The sequence below is a fragment of the Acomys minous genome, assembly GCF_964271855.1.
Source record: "Acomys minous genome assembly, chromosome: 16".
NCBI lineage: Eukaryota > Metazoa > Chordata > Mammalia > Rodentia > Muridae > Acomys > Acomys minous.
The window spans coordinates 19,432,634-19,449,370 of record NC_140498.1 but is presented as its reverse complement, the minus strand read 5'-3'; the positions used below and the strand labels follow the sequence as shown (position 1 = coordinate 19,449,370).

At 42.7% G+C, this 16,737-nt stretch overlaps 1 protein-coding gene across 9 annotated transcripts in view; it reads left to right on the top strand.

The window, feature by feature from the left end:
* The window catches only part of CDKL3 (cyclin dependent kinase like 3), an 82,428-nt gene that overhangs the window by 19,844 nt on the left and 45,847 nt on the right, over positions 1-16,737 (top strand). For 5 of the 9 annotated variants that reach the window (XM_084764135.1, XM_084764138.1, XM_084764134.1 and 2 more), the window contains exons 6-12: positions 158-297; positions 1,472-1,560; positions 2,313-2,454; positions 2,559-2,887; positions 5,398-5,491; positions 7,755-7,914; positions 8,904-9,001. In XM_084764135.1, the coding sequence (XP_084620261.1) occupies positions 158-297; positions 1,472-1,560; positions 2,313-2,454; positions 2,559-2,887; positions 5,398-5,491; positions 7,755-7,914; positions 8,904-9,001 (1,052 nt within the window). Of the gene's footprint in view, positions 1-157; positions 298-1,471; positions 1,561-2,312; positions 2,455-2,558; positions 2,888-5,397; positions 5,492-7,754; positions 7,915-8,903; positions 9,002-13,200; positions 13,502-13,523; positions 13,820-16,737 lie in introns of those variants that run through there. The other 4 variants (XM_084764137.1, XM_084764136.1, XM_084764140.1 and 1 more) reach the window with 4 other exon arrangements.

Below are 16,737 nucleotides of genomic sequence, written 5' to 3'. Positions count from 1 at the left end.
CTAGAATCTATTTTTTATGACATATTAAGATATTTTCTTCTAGCTGTAAAATAAAAACCAGTGCTCGTCCTTGTCTCCACATTCATAGCTGAGAGCAGATCACACGGGATTTCTGCTGAGTGCAGTTTCATGATGCAGGCACTTCTTCTCGTTTCAGGCAACCTGACCCCGCACCTGCACAATATCTTTTCCAAGAGCCCCATTTTTGCTGGGGTGGTTCTTCCTCAAGTTCAACACCCAAAAAATGCAAGAAAGAAGTACCCAAAGCTCAACGGATTGCTGGCAGATATAGTTCATGTATGTTGCGACATTAAGAGTGGCTGAGAAGTAGCAGATAACATGGGCTCTTTTCTTTTCCTTGGTGTTAGAGGCGGAACCCATAGGTGGGCACAGGCATACATGCAAGCAAAACAGCTATGTCCCTAAGTCTAAAAGTAAAACATTTTAAAAGAGCTGTGTATTAGGAACGAAGGCTTCCCTCTAGCCATGCAGCCCTCATCCCGCTTGGCAGATCACCTCTCATGCTTCAGATCTGCGCAGCACAAATGATTACCCATGCGCTTTCCCACCACACAGGGCTGACAGAAGGAGCAAAACAAGCCAAGTTATCTCTGCTAACCCAGTGCAACTTTATACTTTTATAATACTTTGTGCATGAGAGCGATGCTAGGAATTGAATTGGAGCCTTGCATAGGCTGGCACTCTGCCTCTAAACTGTACCCTCAAGTCCCAAATTCCTGCTAATTACAGCAGAATCAGGATGATTTTATTTGGGCTAGAATCATGCAACTTTTAAAAAAAATCATACAACTTTTAATCTGTAATAAAAGTTTCACTGGCTGGTGAGATGGCAGCTGGTAGAGGCACTTTTCTGCAGGCTATGGGCTTGAATTCAGTCCCCAGATTCTACAAGGTGGCAAGAGAGAGCCCATACCAGAGTTGTTCTCTGGCCTCTCCATGTGCCTGTGGCATGCACTTGCCAACATTCACAAAAACAGTAGCTTTTAAGAGTTGCAAAAGTAGTGCCAGGTGTGGTGGCACATGCCCTTAATCCCAGCACTCTGCTAGGCAGAGGTCAGCCTGGTCTATAAAGCAAGTCCAGAACAGCCAGGACTACACAGAGAAAACAAACAAACAAACAAACAAAAAAGAAAAGAAAGAAAAAAAGAAAGAAAGAAGAAAGTTACAAGGGGCCTGGCAGAGGCAGGTAGATCACTGTGAGTGCAAGGCCAGCTTGGTCTACAAAATGAGTCCAGGACAGCCAGGGCTACCCAGAGAAACTCTCTTCAGAAAGAAAAAAAAAAGTTGCAAGGGTAAATTTCATAGGTAACTAAATGGTCAGAATGCACTGTTAGAAATATGCCTGTTAATAGCCTCTGTTATCTCTGTGTAATTACTTTGTCATGTGTCAAATGCATTTTAGAGACACGGCCAAAAGTGCATCTTTTACTAGACTTTTTTTCTTTTCTAGGCTTGTTTACAAATTGATCCTGCTGAGAGGATATCGTCTACTGATCTTCTGCATCACGATTACTTTACTAGAGACGGATTTATTGAGAAGTGAGCGTGTGTGGTCTTCATAGTGTTTTATATCAGGGGACTTGCTAGAAGGGGACCCACTAGATAGGATAGTGTTACAAACCAAAAATATTCCGCTCAGCAGAAACCTAACGGAGTTACTGTGTCAGGTATTAATCAGGTCCATGGTAGGCTAGCATGTGACATGGGGGAAAGATGGTTTTTCTGTTTATAGGCTGGGTCCAGCACTTAGTGCACCTTTTTAAATTTTTCATTTTATTTTATTTACCTTGGTGTTCTGCCTCGATGTATGTCTGTGTGAAGATGCCAGATCCCCTGGAACTGGAATTAAAGACAGTTGTGAACTGCCATTTGGGTGCAGGGATTTGAACCTGGCTCCTTCAGAAGAACAGCCAGTACTCTTTAACTGCTGAGCCACCTCTCCAACCCTGGGGGGAATATTTAATAAAAAAAAATTAAATGGCACCATCTCTTTGTATCAGTTATAATTATATGTCATTTTTTATTTTTATTTATTTAATTTATTAATTTATTTATTTTGGTTTTTTGAGACAGAGATCCTCTGTGTATCCTTGGCTGTCCTGGACTCACTTTGTAGACCAGATTGGCCTCAAACTCACAGGGATTCACCCGCCTCTACCTCCCGAGTGCTGGGATTAAAGGCGTGCGCCACCACCGCCCGGCTATATGTCATTTTTAGTGCTTGACTGAATGATTCTATTAAGATAAACCATGTAGAAAAGATAATTGGTTAATATTGCTTGATTCATCAGATTCTTACCAGAGCTGAGAGCTAAATTATTACAAGAAGCAAAGATTAATTCCTTCATAAAGCCAAGAGAGAATTGTAAAGAAAATGAACCCGTGAAAGATGACAGAAAACCAGTTTTCACCAACACGCTGCTTTATGGAAAGGTGAGCTCCTCCTTGCTTTCTGGTGCCGCCTGTGCAGCTTCGTCATTTAGGTCTAATGACAACAGATGTCCCCATGACTCAGATTCTCGACATACCTATTCCAGGAAATGGACAAAGACAAAAGATCCAAGGATATCAAAGTCAGAGTTATTAAAGTCAAAGGAGGGAAAGGAGATGTCCCAGATCTGAAAAAGACAGAGTGTGGCGGGGAGTGCCACCAGCAGGGTGCAGCGGATAGCACGCACGCCTTGCCCCAGGATAGAAAGCCTTCTGTTGCTGAACTGCCAAACCCTGCCAATCCCAGCACGTACTCTGATGGTGCCAAAGAAGACCCACAAGCGGGAGGTTGTATGATAATGCCACCCATCAACCTGACAAGCAGTAATCTGATGACTGCAAACCTCAATTCAAACCTCTCCCACCCCAATTCAAGGTGAGCTGGAGGGAGAGGAGGCCGAAGAGAAACACTCTTCTGTATGCGGCATTGCAGAGTTACTTAGGGTGTCAGTGTGGATTTGGAAAAGATCTGTTGAAATTACAATTATGTAGCAAGGCGTTCACGGAGGAGTTTTTGCAATGTCATATGAGAAGTTTTTCTTAGCTGTATAAGCATTTATTTATTTATTTGAGACAAATTGCCACAGTGCTCAAGACTAGCCTGGAACTTGCTTTGTAACCCAAGCTGGCCTCCTACACATGGGCCTCAGCCTCAGCCTCCTCAGTGATGGGATCCCAGAATGTGGCCCACCACGACCAGCTTGGTGTTTCATTGTTCCCTGGTATCTTTAGGATAACCTTAAATTATTTATTTTATGCCTGTTTGTGTCTCTAAGGGTATGTATATGTAACACCACATTCATTCGGTGTCTCTGGAGGTGAGAGGGCATCAGATCTCCTGAAGCTGGAGTCACAGGCAGTTGTGAGCCACCCTGTGTGGGTGCTGGGAACCGAACCCAGGTCCTCTGCATGGGCAGTACTCACTTTCAGTGGCTGAGCCTGGAATATCTTTTTAAAAAAAGATTTATTTAATATATATATAGTGCTCTGTTTGCACGTACACCTTCATGCCAGAAGAGGGTAACAGATCTCATTATAGGTGGTTGTGAGCCACCATGTGGTTTCTGGAGATTGAACTCAAGACCTTTGGAAGAGCAAGCAGTGCTCTTAACCTCTGAGCCATCTTTGCAGCTCCATGGAATATCTTTTTAAAAGAAAAATATTTTCTATTTGAAGAGGAAAAGGGTGATTTGACTTAAGCTTTGGTATCATGTGCCTTGATGTGTTAGTCTACTTAGTATTGCTATGGCACAATAACACACATAGGACACTTTATAAAGAAAAGAGGGTTGTGTGGTTCCTGGTGATAGTGGCTGCAGAGTCCAGCAGCATGGTGCCACTGCTCTGGCAAAGGCTTCTTGGCTATGTCACAGCATACCAGAGGAGGAGGCAAAAAACTGACCACATGTAGAAATAACATGTGTGCCAACAAGGAAGAGAGATTTCATGGATGGTGACAGGGTCCTTTATAAAGACCCTCTTTTATGGAGCATCCCTCAAGTGCGAGAATGCCTCCTAAGGAAGAAGTTATCAATCCATCGTGAGATTTAGTGACCTCCTTTCTGAGAGTTCTCACCACTTACAAGCTCCACCCCGCTCAACACTGCCCACAGGGAACAAGCTTTCAACCATTAGAGGATGAACCGTATCTAACCTTAGTGCTCAGTACTATAAAGTAAGCTTTATTTCTGCCTCATAGCAGATTTTCTCAATGGAGAAAGAATAGCCTAAAATTAGTCCTTTGTAGCACATAGCCTTTCAGTAGTAAATACGCTGATAGGAAATGGTATATTGGGCCAGTTTTAGGTTCAGCCTCTGCTGCAGAGAGAGAGACTGATAGTGCTGGGCACTGGCGATGGATCGTGAAGACAAGAGGTCTGTTTGCAAACTTAGCTGGGAAGGTCCATTGGCTGACTGGATTCTGGCAGAGTGCGTAGGCTACAGGTTGAGAGAATCAGTGGTCTGTAGATGTAGGCCAGTGGACATGTCTGTGTAAGTCCAAAGGTACATCAGGCCACAGGCTGCAGCAACCCAAGTGTTCTCAACGACACACTGCCAATAACCATGGTTGTAAGCCCGTGTCAGACAGCAAGCCCCAAATTAAGAACTCAAGAGGTTAAGCAATCCAGGTTTAGAACAGATACGAGGGAGCAGTGCTTTCCTGACGTGCCTCACCAGCCATTAACCATGCATTAGTGTCTTGTCCCTATACTTATTAAAACTTCAGAACCAAGAATTGCTCTTTAAAAAAAAAAGATTTATTTATTTATTTATTTATTTATTTATTTATTTATTTATTTATTTATTATACAGTGTTCTGGCTGCATATACCCCTGCATGCCAGAAGAAAGCATCAGATCACATTATAGATGGTTGTGAGCCACCCTGTGGTTGCTGGGAATTGAACTCAGGACCTCTGGAGGAGCAGTCAGTGCCCTTAACCTCTGAGCCATCTTTCCAGCCCCCCAAGAATTGCTCTTTAACTCCCAGTGTTCTAACAGTACCATGGTATAAATCCTTTCCTTTTTCATAAGCCAGGGCCTGGTTATGTTGCTCAAGCTCTCCTTAAATTAAAAATCCTCAATCAGCCGCTAGAGTGCCAGCGTTATAGGTGTTTACAGCCCAGCCCACCTATTATAACTTATTTGTTGTTTTGTTTTGTTTTGTTTTTTGAGACAGGATTTCTCTGGGTAGCCTTGGCTGTCCTGGAACTCTCTTTGTAGACCAGGCTGGCCTCAAACTTACAGAGATCTACCTGCCTCTGTCTCCTGAGTGCTGAGATTAAAGGCATGCGCCACCACACCATGCAATTTATTTGTTCTTAAAGCTAAAATAAGGACAATTCTGGGAGGTTCTAATAACTTCTCATTTACTTTTAATTAATAGGTTATCTGAAAGAGCAAAAAAGAGACGTACTTCTTCACAAACTATTGGACAAACTTTGTCTAATAGCAGACAAGAGGACACAGGTCCCACACAAGTAAGGCAAGATGCTAGTCATTAAAATGTGGAGTCTTGGGCTGGGGAAGTGTCTGTCAGTGAAGTGCTAGGTGAGCAAGCATGAGGGCCAGATTTGGATCCACAGCACCATATGAAATGCTGGGCACAGTTGCACGTGCCTGTGGTCCTAACACGGGGAGTCAGGGATGCGGGTCCTCAGGGCTTTGCTGCATCCCAGTCTAGCCCAGGTGGAATGAGAAACCCCGTCATCAAAAATAAGGTAGAAAGCTATCCAGAAAGACACCCAATGTAACCTCATGCTTCCACACTCATGTGCATGTATACCCTCACATGCATGTACAACACATATAAGAACATGAACACACATGAAATGAATAAGCTAATTAATTACTAAAATGGGACCTCTTTAAACATTATCTACCTTTTTCTCTTAAGTTCTCCCATTAAAAAATTCCCTCCCAGGGCAGAGAGATGAGATGACTCAACAGCTAACAGCACTGGCTGCTCTTCCAGAGGACCTGGGTTCAATTCCCAGCACCCACATGGCAGCTCACAGCTGTCTGTAACTCTGGTTCCGAAGGACCTGGGTTCAATTCCCAGCACCCACATGGCAGCTCACAGCTGTCTGTAACTCTGGTTCCAGAGGACCTGGCACTCTCACATAGACATGCATGCAGGCAAAACACCAATGCACATAAAATAAACAAATCTTAAACAAAAATCCTTCCCTTCTACCCTTTCTCTCCCTTCTTTCCTATCATCCTTTTCCTGTGCTGGGACAAGTCCAACGCTTTGCACGTGCTAAGCAAATGCCCACCAAGAATCATTGCATAAGCCCCTCTTAGCTTTCTTTTCTTTTTTTTTTTTTTTTCCTCTTAGCTTTCATAATAGCATCAAACAAGATAAAGTATTTTGGTGTAACGCTAACCAAACAAGTAAAAGGCTTGTATGGTGAAAACTTGAAGTTGTTGAAGGAGAACAGGTCATCATTCCCCCTCATGCTTTGTGCTTTTGGTTTGCCTTGTTAGCTCTCTATTTTTTTTTTATTTCCTTTGAATTTGTTTTATTTTATATGTGATTACCTACTGGTGCCTGTGGAGACCAGAAGAGAGCATTAGTTCCCCTGGAGCTAGAGTTATGCCTGGCTGTGAGCCATGCATGATGTAGGTGCTAAGAACTGAACCCAGGTACTCTGTGAGAGTAACAGCTGCCCTTAACCACTGAACTGTCTCTGTAGCCCCTGCCTTCCTTCCTTCCTGCCTGCCTTCCTTCCTTCCTGCCTGCCTGCCTTCCTTCCTTTCTCTCAGCCCTTTATTTCTTTATCTTAAATTGTTTTCTAACGTGTGACTTCCACCTTTACAAATCACAAGACTTGTGTTTTTCTCTTCCAAAAATATCTTTATGGATCAAAAACACTTGCCAAATAGATGTAGTTTCCTTGATCTAAAAATGCTAGCCATGTCTTTCTTTTTTGCTTATAATTTTTAATATATCACAATAGGTTTATTATATTCAAGGCAAAGCATTATTTATAATAACAAAATTGAAAACATCCAGGTGGGGGTGGCATACACCTTTGATCCCAGCACTTAGGAGGCAGAGGCAGAAGGATCTCTATTAGTTTGAGGTCAGCCTGGTCTACAAACTGAGTTCCAGGACAGTCACAGCTGTTACACAGAGAAACCTTGTTTTGCAAATAAAAAACAAACAAAAAACCCAAACCCAACAAAAAACCAAGTTAAGATGGGTTCTCAAAATCAAAAACAGTAAATAGATTAAAAACCTCACTTGGAAAAATTCCTGGGAGTCTGACCTGCTTCTGGGTTAGTGTCCAGTATTGCCTTGTTGTTTGGTTTGTGTGTTTGTGTTTGCTTTTGTTTTCTTAGGGGCTCACTAGGGATCATAGGTTGGCCTTGAACTAGAGATCCTTTTGCCTGTCTCCCAAGTGCTGGGGACTATAGGCATGTCCACCATACTTTGTTCTGTTCTGCTTTTTAATTGTTTTTAAATAATATTTATTTACTGTGTATACAGTGCTCTGCCTGCATGTATGCCTGCATACCAGAAGAGGGCACTAGATCTCATTATAGATGGTTGTGAGTTACCATGGGGTTGCTGGGAATTGAACTCAGGACCTCTTAACCTCTGAACCATCTCCCCAGCGCCCTGCTTCTCAATTATTAAGATAGTTACCATCGTCCAAATGGCCAGCACTTCTAGGCTTGAGATTCTACAGTTAGTTTCACACAGTTCTTCCTGCTAACTGGTACTTGTTTGTCTAGATCCAAGTGGAGAAAGTATTTAATGAGCGAACAAGTCAGAGTGACCAAATGGCAAGTGGGAACAAAAGAAAGCTGAATTTTTCCAGATGCGACAGGAAAGAATTCCATTTCCCTGAACTGCCGTTCACAGTGCAGACAAAGGAGACAAAAGGAATGGAAGGTGTGTACCTTGTGGTGCCCAGCTCCACAAAGCTGTGCAGATGACACATATAAGGGATAAGCTTTTTGTAAGATAACTTACATGTGATCTTTGTAAAAGCAGTCAGTTGCTTTGGTAAGATTTTTTTTCTTCTGTAGTTAAGGGTCAGACTTCTGTATTTTGTTTAGTCAGGGTCTCACTATGTATGTATCTCTGGCTGTCCTGGAGCTCACTATGTAGACCAGGTTGGCCTGAACTTGCAAAGAGCCGCCTGTCTCTACCTTCTGAGAGACTGCAGGGACGAAAGGTGTATTCCACCATGCCCAGCAAAGGTCAGACTTAATAGAAATAATTTTTTAGAAAGGCAAAGACAGCTCCCAAACAGCAAATGTGTTATTAGATTAATGTTGAGACCCTGGAGCAGAATTTGAGAAAGTGAATTTAGTTCAGAGTATGAGCTGAGGTAAAGCACCTTCTCTGGTCATTTGCCCAAAAGTGTTAGAGAGGCTTTGGGTATTCTAGGATTTGGGAGATTTTATAAACTTAGAACTTTAAGCTTTATCTTAAGGGCTGGTGAGATGGCTTAGCAGGTAAATGCATTTGATGCTAAGCCTTGATGACCTGAGGCTTTGATCCCTTTCATCATGGGATTTACATTGTAGAAGGTGACTGGCCCCACCCCAATAAACACATGAAAAAGTAAAGAAATTATAATAAAATTAAGCAGATATTTATTTGAAAATGAAATTTATTCCTTTCCTTGGAAAACAGAGACCTTGTGAAAATGTGACACAATAGCAAGGTGTCGAGTGTGAGCAACTTGACAGTCACTCAATAAAAGTGGAAGGTGTGCCTTTGTGAGAGCACACCATACCCTAAAGCACACAGTTCCTCTGCAACTAACCTCAGAAGTGGGCTTAGTGGCCCCTGGAAAATCTACCTGAACTCCTTGAAGGAAAGTGTAGTTATAAGGCGGGGCCAACAAATTACTTTTTTTTTTCTTCCAAAAGTTAAACAGATAAAAGTGCTAAAGAGAGAATCAAAGAAAACAGATGCCCCTAAAATACCAACTTTACTTAGTGTGGACCCAGATCAAGAAAAACAAGAGGTAAACTTTTTATGTTCTTTATAGAATGCTATTTTGTCTTGTACTCAGTATTTAAATTTAGTTACTATTGGAAAGTTTTATAAAAAGTAAAACTTGTATAATCTTTAAACTCTAGAAACAGGTCTGTTTTTATTTTATTTCTGTATTGTTTTTTGGCTTAAAAAAAAAAGATATACCTATTTATTACATATACAGTATTTTGCCTGCCAGTGAGCCTGCATGCCAGGAGACAGCACCAGATCTCATTATAGATGGTTGTGGTTTCTGGGAATTGAACTCAGGACCTTTGGAAGAACAGAGAATGCTCCCAACCTCTAAGCCATGTCTCCAGACCTGTTATTTGGCTTTTTGATACAGGGTCTCACTATATAGTTCTGACTGTCCTGGGACTCACAGATGCTTCGGTGACAGAGGCAGATGTTTCTGCTCCCCTCACCCAGTGTTGAGATTAAAGGTATATAACATCATACCCAGTTATTTATGCCTATATAACCAACTACTGAAAGCTTCTAAGTATTAATTTTTGGAGTAGTAAACATGAGCTCTCATTAGAATTTTTTTTTTCTTGAGAGGGTTTCTTTGTGTAGCCCCGGATGTCCTGGACTTGCTTTGTAGACCAGGCTGGCCTCGAACTCACAGAGATCCATCTGCCTCTGCCTCCTGAGTGCTCGGATTAAAGGCGTGCACCCACCACCACCACCACCACCCCCACTACCACCCCCAGCCTCATTTGAATTTTTAATGATTAGGATTCACAGCATCCAGGACAAAAAGTAGTCATGTCATGTTCATCCTCCAGCAGTGTTCAGATGATCCATGCCATGGGACAGGAAGTAGCTGACCGGCCTGCATACAGAACAGCCTTGTTTGCTTTTGGCTTCTTCTCGTCTGTTTGCTTCCAGTTTACTGTCCATCACTGTTCATTAAATGTTGTCCTGTTTTCAAAAATATCTACTGTTAGCTCTAACCCCACCCACCACAGCGATTCTTGGATTTATACAGAAATCTTGTAGTCATCAATATCCATTTGAATGTCTTCTCTTTTATATACATATATATTTTATTTCTTTATTTTATATATATGAGTGCCCTGTCTGCATGTACACCTGCAGGCCAGAAGAGGGCATTGGATCATATTACAGATGGTTGTGAGCCACCATGTGGTGGCTGGGAATTGAACTCAGGTCCTCTGGAAGAGCAGTCAGTGCTCTTAGCCTCTGAGCCATCTCTCCAGCCCCCTAAATGCCTTCTCTTAAGGGAAGGAAACTAAACCGACACTCACTGAGTCCTAAGCATGCATGTGGCCTTGCATTCCCTAGTGAGGTCATCTCTGTGCATAATTTATCAATTTTATTATTCTCAGTACAAATGAAATTGACTGTATTTTAATTCTTGATAAAGTTATTCCTACTTTGTCAAAGAAAATTGAGTAAATTAAAAATATGTAAAGCTGGGTTTGGGGGAGTAGTATAGCTCAGCCGGTAATGTGCTAGCCTAGCATATACAAGGCCCTAGCCCCAATAAACCAGGCATACAGGTCACTAATCCTAGCACTTGGGAGGTAGAGGCAGAAGGATCAGAAGTTAAAAGTCACCTTCAGTGACTTTGAGGCCATCCTGGGCTATGGACTTTGTCTCAGAAAATAAAAAAGCAAAATATATGTATGTACATAAGATTTTTTCTGAAGCCCCGAAGAAGGCATTTTAATTGTGACATTTAGAGCTATGGCTTTGTTTTGACAGTCCCAGGACTTCTTATGTATGTCACAATCCACTTTGCAGAACCAGAGCTGTTATTGAACAGGAAAGCCATTAATGACCATCTTTTAGTTCATTATAAGTCACAAGATCCTTTAAGCTTATGCATTTAAGTGATGTACTCATGTCCTGGAAGCCTGCATAGCATACCATTTGCAAATGTGTTGACTCATTGGGTGAGTTAGGGCTCCTGGGTTTGAAGAGAGCAGTGATATGCCACTGGTGTGCATCCTGCTATTCCATGAGAGGACCAGAAACACAAACCACATATACATGCAGGGGGAAATGAACCCAAATCATTTACATGGTGTGGAATTCCTGAAAAGGTGGCCTTGAAGAGTAACTGAAACCATTTGCAGTTAGTAGAGTTAACCAGGAGTTGTCAGTGTTGCTCAGAGCTTGGGAAGCAGCTCTAGTACATAGCTGAGACCCAGACAGTGCTAATCTGAACACATTTTAGTGAGTTAATGTCAAAAGTAAGAAAAATGTTACTCACTACTGAGATGATTCAGTGAGTAAAGATGCTTGCTGCCAGGTCTAAAGACCTCTGAGGTCCATCTAAGAACCAGGCCCCACAAGTTGGCCCCTGACCCTAACAGGAACATCTGACACACATATTCATGCATACAGAATATACATCTATGTAATTTAAAAATAATTCCTTAGCCATGCATGATTTCACATGCCTTTAACCCCAGCACTTGAGAGGCAGAGGCAGGTGGGTCATTATGAGTTTGATCTCATCTACACAGTGAGTTCCAGGCCAGCCAGAGCTTTATAGTGAGACCCTGTCTCAAAATCTTGTCTTCTAAATTTTCAGTCTGTAGCTTACTTTATAGTGTAAGGGTAACATTCTTTTCAAAACATGGGATAGGAGCTAGGAGTGTAGCTCCTAGCATGGGCTTGGTCTCCAGCACCCTAAGACAAACAGAAGCCAGAAGACAGGGCATAGCCTCTTACTTGTTCTAGTCTTGAGTTCTGCATTGCCTTGGTTTTTTAATTACTTCATCAGATCTGAGCACTTCTTAGATGGGTATTAAACTCTTTAGGGGTCTTACATTGACAGTATGTAGGTGCACACGGAAGGAGCTCTGTGACCAGATAGAGCCCTCCATGACTGTGAGTGAATGGCGTGGGCAGAAGAGAAAAGAGTGTTACGTATTTACACTAGGACGTATTTACACTAGGACGTATTTACACTACACCAAGTAGTTCTGTTTGATGAGGAGGAGTCCTTTGCTCCCAGTCTCCCAGTGCCTGTATGGGGCAAAGTACAGGTATTTTTGTCTCAACCTGAGTTCCCTTAGCCAGTGACTTACCACTTCCTGTTCGTCTTTAGAACACAAGAAATGCACCAGCTAAAAAGAGAGGAACCTGTTGACTGTAGAGTAGAAAATTGGCAGATGAAAATTCAGGGAATCCCAAAATCCTGTGTGGTTAATACAGCCTTTTCTTTTTGTCAAGGTTAAATGTACAGAAGTGCTGGCTAGCAGTGAAGCCTGGGTAATGGGGTATAATCTCTTATTTTTGCTTTTAAATTTATAATATTGTTCCCTGTTTTCTTAATTTGAACTTTAAGTTCACAAATGCCTGTTAATAGAACTATGTCTCATGTCAAGTCCTGTGATTTTGTTTAATCATCTGTTATTTCTAGCATGTTGGTTAGTGCTCCTTCCTGGGTTTGGCTCAGAGCTTTATGATTAATTATAGAAGGGAAAGTTGCCAAATATATAACACTGAGAATCCCAGTGTAAGTATATAATACAGAGTCCCAATGCAAATATGTAACACAGAGCATCTTAATGTAAATATATAGAGTCCCAGTGCAGATATGTAACACAGAACATCTTAATGTAAATATATAATATAGAGTCCCAGTGCAGATATGTAACACAGAGCATCTTAATGTAAATATATAGAGTCCCAGTGCAGATATGTAACACAGAACATCTTAATGTAAATATATAATATAGAGTCCCAGTGCAGATATGTAATACAGAGCATCTTAATGTAAATAAATAATAGAGTCCCAGTACAAATATGTAACACAGAGAGCCCCAATGTAAATATGTAATACAGAGAGTCCAGTGTGGATATATAACACACAGAGTCCTAGTATAAATACATAACACAGAGAATCCTAGTGTAAATATATAACACAGAGAGTCCCAGTGTAAACATGTAACACAGAGAGTCCCAATGTCTAGGTGCTAAAGATTCCCAAGCAAAGACAATAAGCATGAGTAGATGTTGGTTCTACACTGAGCATGCTCGGTGAACACTGAGGCCTGTCCTATGGTTTGATTTAAATAGGACTTAAACTGAGCAGCGCTCACCACTCAGTAGGTCGCCTGTAGAGTAACTTTAGTACAGTCACGGCTTTGACAGCAGATATTTACATGTCTTATCCCTGGTTCTTACTGGCTTGGTTTTTAATTTTAGGGTGGAGATGGCGATTGTGAGGGGAAGAATTTGAAGAGGAACAGATTGTTTTTTTCCCGATAGTGTTTTGCCTTTTAAGTAATCTTAAAATACAAGCTTTACAACTCTTTCTTGTTTATTTTATACACAATAGACTGTAACATAGGTTGCTGCTAGGATAGCTGTCTATCCTGTCTGCATCAGCATCATCTGGTTTGTTTGGTTTTTTTAATTAGCAAAAATTTAACCATTTTTCTCTTCTGAAAACTGTGTTATTTTGATGCTGTGATTTGGAATTATAAAGTCACCTTCTCTCTGCTTCCTTCCTTGTCCCGATTACTGAGTGGGCAGTGTCACATGATGTGCCCGGCTCGTGCCACTCAGCCTACTGAGAGTCTCCTGGAAAGCACCGGCCTCTTCAAGTAGATGCTCGACCGACCTTCTTATCTGTTGTCTTAGTAACCGCTCGTTACCATCACAGGATGAAAGACATTCTGTTGTTAGCAGTGAAGCATTTTTAGTACTTACATAACATCTGACAGTGATATGATGTCAAATTCCTTTAAATGAAACAACTGCCTGCATTCTCCCACTTGCCTAGTCTGACAGCGCCTTCCATTTAGCCGGAAGAATTTCCTAATGAAGCTGTGCACAACCTGAAAAAGGTTTCCTTTCTACCCTGGGCTGTTTCCTTTCTACCCTGGGCTGTTTCTTGTTGCTGAATAGTACAGACTGGATAGTTAGTTATTTAGCTTGTCGTTCTGGAGGCTAGGAATCCCACTGGCACAGGCCAGAATCTGTTCAGGGTCCAGGAGGGGCCTTGCTACTGTTGAGCATGGTGGGGGGCTCAATGTAGGCAGGCAGTGCAAGCCGCTAAGACATCACGGAGGACCGCTTCATGACCTCATCCATTCTGAATTACTTCCTGAAGGCCCCAGCACCTACTGCCCTTGACATATTAACTTGGGGGTTAAATTTATAGCACATAAACTTCTTTTTAATTTTGGGGTGCTGAGAAATTAATTCAGGACACACAATTTTTTATTTGATCTTGAGACCGAGTTGCCCTGGCTGTCCTAGAACTCGCTCTTAGACCAGGCTGGCCTCAAATTTAGAGATCTACCTGCCTCTGCCTCCTGCGTCCTGGGATTAAAGGCATGTACCTTCACACCCAGCAAGAAAACTAAATTTATTTAGTACAATATTGTGCTGTGTTTTTAACTTGGCAAAGTTTTTTTTCCTTTTTTTTTTTTTTTTTTGAGACAAGGTTTCTCTGTGTAACCTTGCCTGTTTTGGACTCGCTTTGTAGACTAGGCTGGCCTCAAACTCACAGCGATCCACCTGCCTCTGCCTCCCAAATGCTAGGATTAAAGGCATGCGTCACCACCACCCTACAGGAAAGGTTTTTAATATACTATTTTTATTAATTCGTTGAAAATTTCTTACAATGTGTTTTGATTATATTCACTTCTTACTCATTTCCCTAACTCTTCCCAGATTCATGCCCACTTTCTATCCCACCCCAACCTCATGTCATATATTTGTTTTTGTTTATTTTTTATAATCTATCAAGTTTAATTTGCTCTGCCTATATTCTCCTGGGTGTGGGACTATCCACTAGAGTGTGGGAAACCCACCAGGGGCCAGACCCTTAAAGAAAATTGACTCCCTTTCCTCCGAAGCCATCAGAAGTCCAGGGCTACACAGTTGGGGCTAAGGGCTCATGAGCTCCCTCAGCCTCCATGCTAGACTACCTGGCTTGATCATGCACAGGCACCCACAGCTGCTGTAAGTTCCTGAGTGCATTGTTCTTTTTTTTTTTTTTTTTTTTTTTTTTTTTGGTTTTTTGAGACAGGGTTTCTCTGTGTAGCCTTGGCTGTCCTGGACTCGCTTTGTAGACCGGGCTGGCCTCGAACTCACAGTGATCCGCCTGCCTCTGCCTCCTGAGTGCTGGGATTAAAGGCAAGCGCCACCACGCCCGGCTGAGTGCATTGTTCTTACTTGTCTAGAAGTTACCGTTTCACTCCAGTCGTCCCTGGCCCCTGGCTCCTGCAGTCTTCCTGCCCTCTTTTCCATGATGTTCTCTGAGCCTTGTTAGAGGCTGGGTGGCATAGATGTCGCGTTTGTAGATGGGCAAACACTCCACTGACACTTATTCTCTACACTTTGACCAGTTTCTGCATTAACCACCATCCACTGCATAAGGAAGCTTCTCAAAAGAGTTCGGAGAGCCACCTGATCTATGGGTATAGAGGAGTGCATTTAGAGGGCAGGTTGATACTATGTGCATTTAGCAGAATAATAGTAGGTTCAGTCCTGGGGTCTATGAGCTCCCCAGATGTGGGTTCTTAGCTAGATTTACAGTAACATGTATGCATTTCTCCTTTGCAGGCCTTAAGTGCAATCATGAAGCAGTTAACAGTCATGCTGCTGTTGTACTCATTACTGTAGTACACAGGATTCATAGCTATGTAAAACCACTGATGACTTTTCCCCCCTCAGCAGCTTGCCTAACACCTTCCAGTACTATGATAGCTAACCAGCTAGGAAGAAACTTCCCTGGTAATTACCAACTTGATTTCTCCATGACCTGGCACAAAAGTGGGTGGTGTCTTTAACAATGGGGGCTTTACCATTAAGTTCTAGTGTGCAACCAAGAGCTATGGCAATAGCCTATGTGGCTTTCAGAGTCTTAGAAAAGTTTTGATTCAGGGCTGCGGATATAGCACAGTTGGATGAGTATTTGCCTAGCATGCATGAAATCCTGGCTTCAGTCCTCTGTACTGCATAAACCAGCCATGTGGCACAGGTGAGGCCCTATCTAAAAAAACACACCTCTTGCCACTAAAAAGCATTTGGGGGCTGGAAGATAGTTCAGTGTCTTCTAAGAGCATTTGCTGTTCCCAGCACCACACAGAGGCTCATAAGTGCTTGTAACTATAGTTCCAGGAGATCTGACCCTCACTCCTGGCCTGTATCCCTACATAGACATAGAAGGGCACTGCGTTACTGCATAGGAGCACACTGCACCAGTGCATAGGGGCACACTGCACCAGTGCATAGGGGCACACTGCACCAGTGCATAGGGGCACACTGCACCAGCGCATAGGGGCACACTGCATCAGTGCATAGGGGCACACTGCATCAGTGCATAGGAGCACACTGCACCAGTGCATAGGGGCACACTGCACCAGTGCATAGGGGCACACTGCATCAGTGCATAGGGGCACACTGCATCAGTGCATAGGAGCACACTGCACCAGTGCATAGGGGCACACTGTATCAGTGCATGGGAGCACACTGCACCAGTGCATAGGGGCACACTGCACCAGTGCATAGGGGCACACTGCACCAGTGCATAGGAGCACACTGTACCAGTACATAGGGGCACACTGCACCAATGCATAGGGGCACACTGCACCAGTGCATAGGGGCACACTGCACCAGTGCATAGGGGCACACTGCACCAGTGCATAGGGGCACACTGCATCAGTGCATAGGGGCACACTGCACCAGTGCATAGGGGCACACTGCACCGGTGTGTAGGAACACCAAGAG